Genomic DNA, 13,443 nt, shown 5'->3' with positions numbered 1-13,443 from the left:
AAAAGAAGGTGATTTATGCAAAAAATTCTATCTATATTTAAGTTCTATCTTATTTTATTAATGTTATGTCAATTTAAAAAATTAATTTATAATTTATAAAACTTTGTATCGTCCACGTGAAGCAGTATGAGTTCCTGATGATTGAAGTTTGATTAATTCTTCTTTAATTAATCGAGAAACTTCAGCTTTAGCCTTACTAACAGCCAGTTCACTTGTGGATTCAATTGCAAGGTATAATTTTCTTTCTCCTTCAGGAGGATTTTTTCCTGGAGCAATATAAGTACCACGAACTGTTAATCCGGCCTCAGAGTACTCTGATATTTGAGCTAAAGCTTCTTTACTCGTTACACGCCATCGAGCTTGTTGAGGGAAATCATTTATCTCTAATTCTTCTTCATATTTTCTGAATGTTTGTTCTCCTATCTCTCCATCACCCTCAATAAGATCTTCCTCTCTTGGTTGATAATTTAATTTTGTATTAAGTTTAGCTGCCAGCTGCTCCGCAACGGTTTTGGCCTGAACATAACAAATATTTATTACAATTTATCAGTTTGATAATATCATAATACTATCCTAAAAACAGATTAAAAAGTTACTTACCGTGATAAGATTAGTTGGCCCAGCACCTTTGAGAATAGCTTCTGCAGCTTGTTGAGTTGCTCCTTTAGCTTCAGCACCCAAGTTCTTAGCAATATTTATTTTTGAAGCTAATCTTCGAGCTAATTCTAATTTATCAGTAGCACTAGCAGCAGTAGCTGATTGCCCAGGAATATTTAAACTAGCAGCAGCAGTAGGTCTTGCAATTTCTCGTACAGTTCTTTTAGGAGCTAACATACTTTCTATTTGTTGATCAATATCATTTTCAATATCTTCATCATCAGAATCTTGTAATCCAAGCGCTGCTTTTTGAAATTTCTTTTTCTCATTTACTAAAGCAGCTTCCGATTCATCAAATTTAAATCCTTTACCACTAAATCCACCACCAGTGTGTACTTTCTTGCCTTCTCCAGCTAACCGAGCACGATATCGATCCCATAATATTCTCAATGGCTCTGGAACTGGAACACCAGCGAGTTCATGAGCTCTAATAATGTCACCAGCATATCTCTCCTGTTCACGAGTGATAAATGTGTAAGCATATCCTTTATTACCAGCTCTTCCAGTTCTACCACATCGATGAACATAATCTTCATAATGATTAGGGCAATCATAATTTACAACCAGAACTAGTTGTTTAACATCAAGACCGCGTGCTGCTACAGATGTAGCAACAAGAATTTTAGTTCTTCCTGCTTTAAAATCAAGTATCGTTGAGTCTCTATCACATTGATCAATTCCACCGTGAAGTGACATACAAGAATATGAAGCTTTCATTAAATCTTTGAGTAACGTATCAGCATTTTCTTGCTTATCTACGAAAATTATAGCTGATCCTTTTTGTTGATAGTGTCCAAGAATTTCTAAAAGTTTATAAAACTTTTGATCTTCTTCAAGAACTACAACATTTTGTTCGACGTCTTTACACACTATGGAACGACCTCCAACTTGTACTTCTACAGGTCTCGTTAAAATTCTTCTTGCTAAGGCCTCCATTTGTCTGGGAAAGGTTGCTGAAAAAAGCACAGTTTGGCGATCAGGTCTCACATTTTCCATTATTCTCATTACTTGAGGTTCAAAACCCATGTCAAACATTCGATCAGCTTCGTCAAGAACAACATAAGTTACTCGCCGAAGGTTAGTAACTCGTCCACTATTAGCAGCAAGCATGTCAATCATTCTACCAGGTGTACAGACAATTATTTCAGCTCCTCTTTTAAGTTCTGCAATTTGCTCAGAAATTCCAGTTCCCCCATATACACACACATGACTTAGCCCAAGTGATTTTGTAAATTTCTTTGAGTCTCTTCCAATTTGCATACAAAGCTCTCTTGTTGGTGTCATAATTAAAGCAATTGGACCATCTCCATCAGCTAAAGATGGTTGATCTAAAATGTGTCTAAACATGGGAAGCAAAAATGCTAGAGTCTTTCCACTTCCAGTTTTAGCAATTCCTATCAAATCTCTTCCGGACATAATAGCTGGAATGGCTTGACATTGAATAGGTGTTGGTTTTTCATATCCAAGTTTCTTCAAGACATCAAGCTCTTTTTTGGTCACACCACATTGAGCCCAAGACTTTATAGGCTTTGGACATCCTTTACCTTTAACTCTTATTCCTTCTAATTCCTCTTTATATAATTCAACTTCTTCTGATGTCATCTTAGCAATCTCTGGAACTTCAACATAAAATGATTTTCTAAATGTTATATATTCAGTTGTGGCATGATCAACTTTTGCTAATTCTCTCTTCTGTTTATTAGCAATTCCAGCTGCAGTTTCATGAAGATTTTCACCTTCTTCTTCGCTCGAATATTCCAGACCATCTTGATTTTGCTCGATTAATTCTCCTTTCTGCTTTTGATCTTTCTTTTTAGCTACACCAGTTACAATTACAACACCACCACTAGATGCATTTGGTCCAGAGTTACCATTTTTACCCGATTTCGCTTTGTCTAATTTATTAACTTTTCTGACTTCTTCTTGAACTTCAGCCATAAATGCATCTAAAGGATCTATTTCTTCCTCTTCAGTATTATTCTGTTCTTTTTCGTTCGTTTCAGTAGCTTCATTTCCTTCTTTTTCTTCACCCTCTTCACTTTCTTTTTTTACCGTTGGCTGTTGAACTGGAGTCTCTTCATCGCTATCATCTTCTAAAGACCACTTTTTCATTGGGATTTGAAGATTAGCTAAAATAGGTGTTTTACCGTCTTTCTTCGTAGCTTCAAGTTCCTTTTTTTTCCTTTCAGCTCTCCATCTTTCAATTCTTTCTCTCCTTTTTTGCATTTCCAAATCCAATCTTTTTTGCTCTTCTTCTTTATCGAGCTTAGTATGATCGAATGGTAATTGATCTTCAGAATCATCTCTCTCTTTATTCTTTTTTTCTTTAGATCTTGATCTTTTTCTTTCTTTATTTGATTTGGAAGATTTTGAATCTGTTCGTTTTTCTTTGCTGTGACTGCGCCTTCTATCTCTATCCCGATCTCTATCCCTATCAGAGCGGTCTCGTCGATCTCTATCTCTTTCACGATCTCGAGATCGACTTCTTCTATCTCTGTGTCTACTTGATTTTTCTTTATCTCTATCACGATCTTTACTCCTAGATCTTCTTCTCTTTTTTTCTGGAGTTCCTGATTTTGAACGTGATCTAGTACGAGATCGTCGTCTATGATGTCGGTCTCTAAAAGCAAAAAGATATTTTATGTAAATGCATCATTATAACTATTCTCTCTAAAAATAAATTAAGGAAAATCATGGCAAAACAGTCGAATTTTGTGCTTATTGTAAGAATAAAAATTTTCGTAGATTAATTATTATCAGGCAAATTTTTTTAAATAAAAAAGAATGTAGAAATAATAAAAAAAATATTTTAATTCACCGTGCCATCATCAAATCCTAAACGAATTTTATTATATCTACTATAAAAACTTTAACCTCAAAGTAATTGGAAATTAACTTTTTCAAACTAATCTTTGAACTTAAATTAATTGATTAATTCAAAGAAAAGTTTTTGAATGTATTTATACTATTTATATGAATGAATAATCTATATAGAGTATCTTTGTAAACAATATAAAGTGTACTTACTTATCTCGAACCATTTTTATTTCTTAATTTATTATAATACAGTTCCAATATCCATATACATAATAGAAATTTACAATAAGTACGAAACTATTGTTCACTTTTATTTTTTTAATAATTACAATTCAATAAAAATATAATTACACAAATAATATGCGATAAATCAAAGATTTATTTTAAACATATTTTTTTTATTAAAAAAATGTGTATAGTGAGACACAACGAATTAGAGTATATGGATACTCAAGTCTAGTATATTGATTATTGCCAACATTACATAATAATAGCACCAGTTCTACAAAGCACGTTTGTTTCCTCGTATTTTTATTGGACAAACTTTGTAGCGCGAATATTAAACTAACCATTGATAATTGATTTTAGAAAGATCCTATTTATTTGATTGGTTGATTTCACGAATGGTCGCATTAATGCCCTCTACATGATTAGCTTTCAAAGTAAAATTGTAAATAATAAGCTTCCTATAAAATGTATACTTGAATTTTTATTGTTGTTTACATCAATTTCTTTTGATCACGTGCTACATTTAAAATAACAATATTTATGATATTTAAAAAATGAGTGTGAAAAGGAATGTTACCATACAATCATTAGATAATAATACTTTTAATGCAATAAGACAACATTTAAAACAAAAGATTTTGTATCCAGAAGTGAAAGAAAACCAATATGTGAAAGAGCGTCAACACTTGTTAGATTTACTGAAGAGAACTGTTGATAAAGGCGAGAGTAACTCAGCTTTACTTATAGGATGTCGCGGATCTGGTAAAACAACTACAGTAAATCACATTTTGAAGCAGCTTTTACAGTTAAAGAGATTCAAAACAAATGTAATGATCATTCGTCTTAATGGATTAATTCACACAGATGATAGATTAGCTCTGATAGATATTTCTTGCCAAATGAAATTAGAAAATGTTTTTGAAGAAAAAGTCTTTGGTACTTTTGCTGAAAATTTTAATTACTTACTAGAATGTTTAAGAGCTGGAGATAAAACAACTTCAGTGCCATGCATATTTATTATTGAAGAGTTCGATTTATTTTGTAATCATCATAATCAATCACTTATTTACAATCTCTTTGATGTTGCACAATCTGCACAAGCACCTATTTGTGTTTTGGGCATAACTTGTCGTTTTGATGTAATTGAATTATTAGAAAAACGTGTTAAATCAAGATTTTCTCATCGTCAAATTTTTTTTTATTCTGATAACTTACATACATTAGAACATGAGAACAAATCTGAATCCCAAAAAATAGATTTTGATCATCGTATGGATCTTCTCCACGATTTACTTAGTGTTAATAAAAATGATGTTAAAATTATAGAAAAAGACATTAAATTGAAAATAAGTTCTCAAGAACTGGATTTTTGGAATAAAAATATAGATGATATAGTTAAAAATAATGATGTTGTAAAAATTATAAAGATGATGTATCAATTAAATGTGACTGAAAGATTATTTAGAAATTTTCTGTTGGTTCTTGTTTCGGCTTTAGATGTTGATCATCAGAGAATTTCAGTCAATGATTTTCAGCAAAATAGTAAATTATTTTTACGTGATGATAAAGTTTTTATACTTGAAGGACTTTCTATTTTAGAGTTTAGTTTGGTAAGTAAATTAAATTATAAATAATAATGTTTTATTAATAAATAAAGTTACATGAGTAATGCTAATAATACATGATAATTTATGGATTTAATAGATAATTTCAATGAAGCATGAAACTGAAATTTTTGATGGAGAACCATTCACTTTTGAATCAGTTGTCAAACGTTACATTCAATTTGCTAATCGATCATCATCGATACAAACAGTACAGAAGCCAGTTATTATGAAAGCATTTGAACATTTAAAGGTTTTTATATATTCTTTTTTATAAATACATTTTTTCTTTATTATTTTAGAGTAATCTTACCAATTAATATTTTTTAATGGTGATTTTAGAATTTGGAGCTTATAAAAACATGTAGTAATAATTCAAAAACTGAAAAGGAATATCAACATTTTGAACTTCTAGTTCCTCCCAGTCACATCCTTCAAGCTGCCAACAATTATCCGGGGTTACCAACTGACATAGCTCAGTGGGCTACGAGTAGTTTACAATAACAATATTCAAATACTGAAATTATTTTTATAATAAAATACTTGCTTATCTCAGTGAGAAAGTAAAAAATACAACTCTCATTGTAAAATTGAACTTGAATTTGAATTTTATTTTGAGATTATTGCGTTTTTTTGCTCTTTTTTATATATTCGATCAAAATGCTAAAGACAATTGTTTATTTTTCCAAATTCATGACACATAAATAAAAAAATATGTAAGAAAAAAATGTCAACATTACTTTATCATTATGATTTTATATTACATCATGTGATGAAGAAAAGGCTTCAAGATTAATCAACTTCGGCACTAAGTTCAAATCTAGCATCAACACATTCGTTGATTGTATCTAGTTTAATAGTTAAGAATGATGAGTCTCTACGACGTCTTCTCATACTATGTGATCCTGTTTCTAGTGAAGGATCAGTTGCTCCTTCCTCAAAATCTGATGAATCTGTATCTAATGGTTCCTGCATTTGTGGTAATTTATTATCAACGGATGTACTTGCTATAGTCTTAGCAACCTTAAAAATATCATCGAGATCAAGAGATTCTGCTTGTGCCCATATCCATGATCTATTGTTATACGTAGTCTGTTAATTGTAAATAAAATAATTTTAATCACTGATCTCTCATATTTTTTAAATTAAATATATATCTTACAAATCGTTCAAAAGGACAATTGCTGTCTTCGAAACCAAGACCATAACGTAATATTAGTACGGCAATACCTCCAGGACTCACTGGATTAGGGTTGCAAAAGTCTTCAACACCGTTTGTAATTTGTACGCCATTAATTGTATAATTCCAAGCTGTCTAAATATTAAATAACTTATTATAAATACCGAAATTGTTTTATTTATACAAATTAAAATTTTTAAATCATTACCAGGAAAGGAGCTTCGATGTTTACAAATGTTCTAAAATCAAAAGTGTCAGGAACATATTTTTCATTAGAATATTTTGCGCCAACAAATGCAGTATTAGGTCGTGTTCCCGATAGACTATCAAATGATATGTACACATCTATAGCCTTAAATAAATTAATACATTAATATTTGATTGATCAGTTACTAAAGAAAATGAATTTTCTTAATTTAGATAATATAATTTACCTGTACACTAAAAATAACTGATGCTAACAATATTGAAAATTTCATCTTAAATTATTAGAATAAAATTTTATACGTTATTATTTTAAAAAATTGTTCTGCTGTTATTTAATTCATCATTACGTGATGTATATCCAACTTTATTATATACTTTGCGCTTGAACAGTAATTACAGATAGGAAAACAATTAAATTGTTATAAATTAGTACCTATTTTAAAATAACAATGTGACATAGTATAATTTACATTTTTGATAAAAAATGTAAATACTATATACATTTGTAGTTTTATGATAAAAAAATTCTAATTTAGCAATAAAAAATACATTTTTCTCTATTCTATATTAAATTCAATAATTAATTTCATAAATATTTAATCAATCCAAGCGATAGTTGATGAAGTTTTTAAATCTTTTTTAGTTGAATTTTTGTTCAACTTCTTCATATTTTTTGGCGAATTGTTGACAGATTTTTTTTTGTTCATTACATTAATCAGTTTATTTAGTCTTTTATTATTTCGATAAGTTGTCAGATAAGTATCATGACCAGGATTTAAACCGACTGTTGGAGTTGCTTCAAGTATTTTTTGAGCGGTAAATGGGCGTAATGCAGAAATCGCTCTACTTACTCCAATCTAAATTAAAACCACATTATTATTAAATTTACATATAATAGTAACAGTTTGCAATTGAAATAATCCGTAATTGTTAGTAAAAATTAAAACCTTTGTATGTCTAATACGATGCTCCACTAAGTCCGCTCCAATTAATTCTTCACATTCTGACATTCGTAGAGGAATTATTTTATTGACAATCTGTATTATAAAAACTATCTAATTTAGAATCATCTATAAATTTATTGAAAGTTTTAGATAACTAAAATATACCCATAAAAGAATTAGTGAAGAGAAAAACGACCATACAGTTAAACATAAGAGTGTTAAACTTTGAACCCCAAGAAGATACCAACCACCTCCTTTCAAGACTCCACTTCTTCCACTAGTTGTATTTAAAGGATGAGGATTATCCGCAAAAAGACCTATCGCAAGGAGTCCCCACATTCCTGCAAGTCCTAGATAAAAATACATAGTATAATCATCAATGCTTAATTTTGGAATAGCATAGTTTACCATGAGTTGATGTAGCTCCTACTGGATCATCAATTTTTAACTTATTAAACATTGGCATAGTGATACAAGCAATAAATCCACCCAAGCTTCCAATTACAATAGCTTCCCAAGAGTTATAAAGAAAACAGCCTCCAGTAATAGAAACTAATGCTCCTAAAATTCCGTTAATTTGACTCAAAACGTCAATTCCATTTTTATTATAGAAGCTGAAGCCTAATCCAACTATTCCTCCACCCATACTAGCAAATATGGTTGATGTCGCTGCTCTAGCAGCATATTTCCATTTATCTCCAGTAATTCCATAAGTACTTCCGCTGTTAAAAGCCAACCAACCCCACCAAAGTACAAAAAGGCCTAAAATGGCATTGACTGGAGAACCCAAAGGAAGAGACTCTATCCCGTTATCATATCGTCCAAGTCTTGGACCAAGCATTATTGCACAGGCCAATGCAGATATTCCTCCAACTAAATGAACCGTTCCTGATCCTGCTATGTCCACTGCTCCGAAATGATTTAAAAACCCATGATCCCCCCAGACCCATCCTGCTGGAATACAGTAAACTACAGTGTTTAAAAAAGAAAATAAACAATAAGCCTTGAAGTTACACCTGTAAAAAAATGTTTAATAAACAATTTACGATAATTCTACATATTTAAAAATACATTTCTTATTTAATGTAGATAATTGGCGACGATAAGTAAAAACAAGTGACACATAGTAAATAAATTGACAGTAAATTTACCTTTCTGCCATTGCACCACTAACAATTGTAGTTGCAGTGGTAGCAAAGCTCAATTGGAAAAGAAACGCAGCATTAATAGCTCCCATAAGTTCATCATCAACATTTGAATTCAAAAAATATCCACTAGTACCAATAAAAGAATTTGTTGGAGGATCAACACCAAAACTCATACCGAATCCGAATATCCAATAAGTTAATCCACCTAAAGATATATCGACCACGTTTTTCATCATTATATTCACTTCATTTTTCAATGAAACACAACCAGATTCCAACATGCCAAAACCAGTTTGCATAGTAAAAATAATAAAAGCATTTGAAATGATCCAATTACTATCTTCTTTGCTGATTCTAAATAGAGTTATAATGTACTTTTCAGTAGTATTAGTTTCATTATGCCCAAAATTGCTGTTGTCTAGATTAGAATAATTATTCATACTTTCAGGTCAATTTTACTTCTATTTAAATTTTATGTAAATTATATTGGATTAATTGGTACTATCAGTCTGTATATTATTTTAATTTATTTCTTAGAAAAAATAGACTTGATCGTATGGGTAAATTAGATCACACTGCTTTCTAGAATACTTTTTCTTGCAAACATTTGAATAATTAAAATGATCATGTGAAAATACAAAGAGAATATATAATTGTATGTAGATTCTAGAATTTTTTATCGCTAATTAATTTTTAATTAATGAAAAAAAGTACTCAGAATTCATTTATTTTTACTTTTTTATTTTGCATTTACAACAGCATGCCTACCACAGCAAAGCTCTAATTAATGTATTTTTCATCGACTTTTTTACATTATCTTCTTTTCTTTTATTTTTCATTTTTACCAGCAAGTGCTCAGTTAATAATGTCAATAGTAATGATAAAATAACATTGTTAATATCAGTTACATGAATTTGAACCAAAAAAATATCAATTCAAACTGAGAAAATAATTTCAATTATTTATTAACATTTGTTGTTGGTTAATAATTAATACTATTTCAAATTCAACGACTTTTGTTCTTTATGAATACTTATTGGATAATATAAATTATATTTATAAAATAATCTTCGTCCAATGAGTAATGAGTACTCAATATAAAAATAAAACAATTATCATAGAAATTGATAGTACAATTGAGTCATTGTGATGAAAAATAATTTCTATTTAAAAAATTTATAATTTTCTAACAAAATTATTTATATTCTTTTAATTTGAAATTTAATGTAAAATAATCAGAAAATATTGATTATATTATAACAGAAAAGTATTTTAAACCTAATATAATTATTTAATCAACTTTAAAGGTCAGAAAATCATTACAAATTCATCACACACTCGACAGTTTTGTCTAATCAATTTAATTCATGTACATATTTCATCGAACTTATTACACATAGATCCAAGATTAATGGGACAAAAAATAAAAAATTTATAATAATAATTTTTACGTGATCGGTGATTTTTAGCATGACATCAAGAAACAGTACGGATTCTTGCTACTTATTATCCAAATTTATTTTTTGACATTGCCAATGTGATTTTCTGTTAATTTTTTAATTATATTATTAACTTTCTATGTTCTATGAAGATATTCTGACACCAAATAATGTTACTCAATGACCGTAGACATTCTCGTCGCTGTAAGCTATATAAAGGAAGCAATCCTCCTCATGATGCTCCTAAAAAAATTTTTTTTAATAAAAATGTTGATCTATCTTCACTGATTTCTTCTCTATCATCGAATCATTTTATTGAATGATTTTTTATTTTTATTAGATAATTCAATAGAAAAATTACCTGGTAGAGTGATCCCATGGTAGCACTTGTGGGTGGAATAATGTTGTTAACAAAGAAGAAGAGAGCATCCTCAGAACGCAAATGAATGCGTTTACGAATTAGGAAGTAAAACTGACCTACCGTAAGGTCTGATGGAACGAGATATTTTTGCTTGTCAAGGTCACTAATCTTAGCTTTTGGAGCTTTCTCAACGATGACCTATAAACAATCAAATACAAAAATAACTACTCGTCAAATATTTCCAAGTTATTTTAATCAAATTTTATGAGTCAATTACAAGAAAAACTATTTTGTATGAATATTTTTAATCTAATACAATTAATAAATAATTAATAATTGACACTACTGTAACACGATGATGAGATAATTATGTTATTGTAATTCTTGCGAGTATAATTGAAATTAATTACTGATAAGATTACTACAGTTGCTATTCAGTGATTGTGATACTTTCTGATAAATAAATTATGTTCAATAAAATACAACGTTCTATTCTTGTTATAATTAATTGTTTGCCAATAAATAAAGCAATGAAACCTGAAATATGAAGAGCTCATACATTTTTTGGTCTCTAAGGTTATCTGCAGTAAGAAATTTTATAATGGATGAAATTACTCAATCTTTCTTATTCTTGCAGCAATTTTTTCGAAATGTCCATTTTATACAACATAAAATGGTAGAACATTCAGAATAACAAGCATTCACACACACACGCATACTTGTGTATAACTTTAAACGTCATTTATTTGTGTGGTTAAAAAATAGTGACTCATGTTTTGTTAAGCTTTCAAAGTCATCTCTAATGTAGTTTTTTTATAATCATGATCAATTTTGAGGTTATAATGTAATCGATATAATTAAAATTATTTCAACTTACAGGGACTCTATCAGGATATTTTCGTCGAATTTTTTCTCCTTCAGCCTTTCGTTTTTCAAACGGATGTTCTTCTTTATAGTTAAATTGCATGATCGCGTCAAATCGCGACTGGTTGCTATAAGATCTGTGTTGATTTGTTTTCTCTTTTCTTTTTTTTTTGTAAGATTTATCAAAGTTGCAATAATTCAATTCAATATACCACTTATAATGTTTATATTTTGATTATGAAACTGACGATTATGATATAATTTTTCTTATCGAAAAATAAATTAAATAGTTGGCCAGAAACTGTACTTTATGTTCACTAGTTCACTTCAGTACGCACCTACCATCCAATACACTTAAATGCACTAACATCTATGAATACAAAGAACAATCTTTGTGTGAGTTGATTGCTTGTGCCTTTCCGCAGCCTTCTTGACAGTGAATATCGTCGATTTCTACGCTTGCGCTGTTACATACAAAGAGCATGACACATACAATAATACACATATATGTATCTGACCGTAGAACACACGACTGCGCGTTTCCTTTTTAATGCGCATCTAATAAATAAACCCATTTTCATGTGTCATTTCACTGATTTTTCCGTCTATCATTCAATTTTTCATATAAAAAAAATTCTCTCATATATATTTGAACTAAAAATAAATAACTCGAAAACTTAGTATTTTTTTGTTACTTTAAAATCAACTGAAAATAAATTGCAATAAAATATCATTAGTAATTCAATTAATCCTTCTTTGAAAAATTGAAAAAAAAATCTTAACTCTTAATTATAATTACAAATGTTTAAAAAAACTAATTGGTCATTGTAATAAATTTCCAACATTTCCATTTTTACATTGACATTTATTCTTAAATACAAATTAGTACAGGATAAATGTCAATAAAAAAGAAGGGAAGAAAAGAATAAAATTACTCTGCATCTTCTTCATCATCATCTTCCTGGCTTGTAATTTGGAAGTATCGAAGTTCATATGTATCTTTGTCCTTGGAGACAACACGTAACCAGTCACGAAGCTTGTGTTTCTTTAAGTATTTCTTTGTCAAATATTTTAAATACCTATTAAAAAATGGTTTCCAGATTAGTGCAAATATCGGGTTCTGGTGTAGATTTAATTATTCTGAGGCGATCAAGGGTATAAAAAATTTAAAAAATGTTGATAATAATTCTAAGTGTAATTTAATACATCAATGCAATGCTCACCGCTTTGAAAAGTCAATATCACTATTAACTGTGACTTTGTTTTTTGACCTTTCTAAATTTACGTTGTATCCAAAATTACCAGTTTTTCCATTGACTTTAATTCTTTCTTGGAGGTATTTCTCCTACAATCAAAATCATCAAATGAAATGAGTTTTGTTGGAAATGAAACACATACGATAGTTTTTGAATTAAACATACCAAACTAGCTACATCCATAATATTATCTTCAACAGGATGGGTACAGTCAATGGTAAACTTTAAGGATACCTTCTTTTTTTGACTTTTTCCTCGAAGTTGTGCCTTTTTGGCAACAACCTTAACTGGCTTTTTCGCAGGGACTTGCTGAAACAATATGTAAACAATTGATTATTTTGGCACTTGTTAATTTTAAATAGCTATCAAATTAAAAAAACAAGTTTGAAAAAATTAAATATTCATAATAAATATCCTTTATATTGATAAGCAAAAAATTTTCATATTTAAATCAACATTTAATTCAAGAAGTTCCACGTGAATCACAAGATAAACAATTTCACAGCCTAACCACTAAATTTTTCAATCCAATTAATTTGGAACCATCACAATTATATAGATAATTCTTTTTTTACATTATGTTTATAAGAAATTAAAATTTTTAATCACATTAGTATTTTGTGCATTTTCGTGTTTATTATCATAATTTTGTTAATTTTTAAAAACATTATCTTACCGGAGCCATATTTTCAGATGTCAGCAGACAGAAAAGAAAAAGAAGTTCAAAATTTTGAAGGT

At 29.4% G+C, this 13,443-nt stretch overlaps 6 protein-coding genes across 6 annotated transcripts; 1 reads left to right on the top strand and 5 right to left on the bottom strand.

Annotated features, from left to right (window-relative positions):
• Positions 1 to 32: 32 nt before the first annotated feature.
• Positions 33 to 3,895, bottom strand: Prp5 (pre-mRNA processing factor 5). The gene is made up of 3 exons (XM_035095617.1): positions 3,685 to 3,895; positions 601 to 3,277; positions 33 to 516 (listed from the first exon to the last, which is right to left on the bottom strand). The coding sequence occupies exons 1-3, from the start codon at positions 3,696 to 3,698 to the stop codon at positions 94 to 96; spliced, it is 3,114 nt and encodes a 1,037-aa protein (XP_034951508.1). The 5' UTR covers positions 3,699 to 3,895; the 3' UTR covers positions 33 to 93.
• A 273-nt stretch (positions 3,896 to 4,168) lies between these two features.
• Positions 4,169 to 5,901, top strand: Orc4 (origin recognition complex subunit 4). Its single transcript, XM_035095890.1, has 3 exons — positions 4,169 to 5,312; positions 5,407 to 5,559; positions 5,649 to 5,901. Exons 1-3 carry the CDS (start codon positions 4,257 to 4,259, stop codon positions 5,808 to 5,810), a joined length of 1,371 nt encoding a protein of 456 aa, XP_034951781.1. The 5' UTR covers positions 4,169 to 4,256; the 3' UTR covers positions 5,811 to 5,901.
• A 47-nt stretch (positions 5,902 to 5,948) lies between these two features.
• On the bottom strand, positions 5,949 to 7,061 carry LOC118074573 (uncharacterized). The gene is made up of 4 exons (XM_035095891.1): positions 6,921 to 7,061; positions 6,695 to 6,838; positions 6,469 to 6,621; positions 5,949 to 6,398 (listed from the first exon to the last, which is right to left on the bottom strand). Exons 1-4 carry the CDS (start codon positions 6,963 to 6,965, stop codon positions 6,099 to 6,101), a joined length of 642 nt encoding a protein of 213 aa, XP_034951782.1. The 5' UTR covers positions 6,966 to 7,061; the 3' UTR covers positions 5,949 to 6,098.
• Positions 7,062 to 7,119: 58 nt separating this feature from the next.
• On the bottom strand, positions 7,120 to 9,351 carry Amt (Ammonium transporter). The gene is made up of 6 exons (XM_035095989.1): positions 8,789 to 9,351; positions 8,046 to 8,653; positions 7,803 to 7,987; positions 7,641 to 7,730; positions 7,354 to 7,550; positions 7,120 to 7,126 (listed from the first exon to the last, which is right to left on the bottom strand). The coding sequence occupies exons 1-6, from the start codon at positions 9,223 to 9,225 to the stop codon at positions 7,120 to 7,122; spliced, it is 1,524 nt and encodes a 507-aa protein (XP_034951880.1). The 5' UTR covers positions 9,226 to 9,351.
• Positions 9,352 to 9,508: 157 nt separating this feature from the next.
• On the bottom strand, positions 9,509 to 11,894 carry Atg8a (Autophagy-related 8a). The gene is made up of 3 exons (XM_035095719.1): positions 11,463 to 11,894; positions 10,586 to 10,783; positions 9,509 to 10,467 (listed from the first exon to the last, which is right to left on the bottom strand). The coding sequence occupies exons 1-3, from the start codon at positions 11,550 to 11,552 to the stop codon at positions 10,402 to 10,404; spliced, it is 354 nt and encodes a 117-aa protein (XP_034951610.1). The 5' UTR covers positions 11,553 to 11,894; the 3' UTR covers positions 9,509 to 10,401.
• Positions 11,895 to 12,293: 399 nt separating this feature from the next.
• On the bottom strand, positions 12,294 to 13,437 carry LOC118074362 (60S ribosomal protein L22-like). The gene is made up of 4 exons (XM_035095515.1): positions 13,382 to 13,437; positions 12,871 to 13,014; positions 12,673 to 12,794; positions 12,294 to 12,528 (listed from the first exon to the last, which is right to left on the bottom strand). Exons 1-4 carry the CDS (start codon positions 13,388 to 13,390, stop codon positions 12,381 to 12,383), a joined length of 423 nt encoding a protein of 140 aa, XP_034951406.1. The 5' UTR covers positions 13,391 to 13,437; the 3' UTR covers positions 12,294 to 12,380.
• Positions 13,438 to 13,443: the final 6 nt, after the last annotated feature.

The sequence above is a fragment of the Chelonus insularis genome, unplaced genomic scaffold, assembly GCF_013357705.1.
Source record: "Chelonus insularis isolate UGA/USDA-ARS -01 unplaced genomic scaffold, ASM1335770v1 contig_135_pilon, whole genome shotgun sequence".
In the NCBI taxonomy this organism is placed as follows: Eukaryota; Metazoa; Arthropoda; class Insecta; order Hymenoptera; family Braconidae; genus Chelonus; species Chelonus insularis.
The sequence above is the reverse complement of the archived record's forward strand: the minus strand, read 5'-3'. Positions and strand labels throughout refer to the sequence as shown.

What these genes read in the sequence shown, in the direction of transcription:
- Orc4 (XM_035095890.1), top strand. Translation starts at nt 4,257, where the DNA reads ATGAGTGTGAAAAGGAATGTTACCATACAATCATTAGATAATAATACT. An exon ending in CTATTTTAGAGTTTAGTTTG is followed by an intron (nt 5,313 to 5,406) that starts GTAAGTAAATTA and finishes TGGATTTAATAG; the next exon opens with ATAATTTCAATGAAGCATGA. An exon ending in AAGCATTTGAACATTTAAAG is followed by an intron (nt 5,560 to 5,648) that starts GTTTTTATATAT and finishes TGGTGATTTTAG; the next exon opens with AATTTGGAGCTTATAAAAAC.
- Prp5 (XM_035095617.1), bottom strand. An exon ending in GGCCAACTAATCTTATCACG is followed by an intron (nt 517 to 600) that starts GTAAGTAACTTT and finishes TGTTATGTTCAG; the next exon opens with GCCAAAACCGTTGCGGAGCA.
- Atg8a (XM_035095719.1), bottom strand. Translation starts at nt 11,552, where the DNA reads ATGCAATTTAACTATAAAGAAGAACATCCGTTTGAAAAACGAAAGGCT. An exon ending in AATATCCTGATAGAGTCCCT is followed by an intron (nt 10,784 to 11,462) that starts GTAAGTTGAAAT and finishes GATTGTTTATAG; the next exon opens with GTCATCGTTGAGAAAGCTCC. An exon ending in CCATGGGATCACTCTACCAG is followed by an intron (nt 10,468 to 10,585) that starts GTAATTTTTCTA and finishes AAATTTTTTTAG; the next exon opens with GAGCATCATGAGGAGGATTG.
- LOC118074573 (XM_035095891.1), bottom strand. Translation starts at nt 6,965, where the DNA reads ATGAAATTTTCAATATTGTTAGCATCAGTTATTTTTAGTGTACAG. An exon ending in CAGTTATTTTTAGTGTACAG is followed by an intron (nt 6,839 to 6,920) that starts GTAAATTATATT and finishes AATTTATTTAAG; the next exon opens with GCTATAGATGTGTACATATC. An exon ending in ACATCGAAGCTCCTTTCCTG is followed by an intron (nt 6,622 to 6,694) that starts GTAATGATTTAA and finishes TTTAATATTTAG; the next exon opens with ACAGCTTGGAATTATACAAT.
- LOC118074362 (XM_035095515.1), bottom strand. An exon ending in TTATGGATGTAGCTAGTTTG is followed by an intron (nt 12,795 to 12,870) that starts GTATGTTTAATT and finishes TTTTGATTGTAG; the next exon opens with GAGAAATACCTCCAAGAAAG. An exon ending in GATATTGACTTTTCAAAGCG is followed by an intron (nt 12,529 to 12,672) that starts GTGAGCATTGCA and finishes ATTTTTTAATAG; the next exon opens with GTATTTAAAATATTTGACAA.
- Amt (XM_035095989.1), bottom strand. Translation starts at nt 9,225, where the DNA reads ATGAATAATTATTCTAATCTAGACAACAGCAATTTTGGGCATAATGAA. An exon ending in AGTGGTGCAATGGCAGAAAG is followed by an intron (nt 8,654 to 8,788) that starts GTAAATTTACTG and finishes ATTTTTTTACAG; the next exon opens with GTGTAACTTCAAGGCTTATT. An exon ending in CTTCACTAATTCTTTTATGG is followed by an intron (nt 7,731 to 7,802) that starts GTATATTTTAGT and finishes TTTATAATACAG; the next exon opens with ATTGTCAATAAAATAATTCC.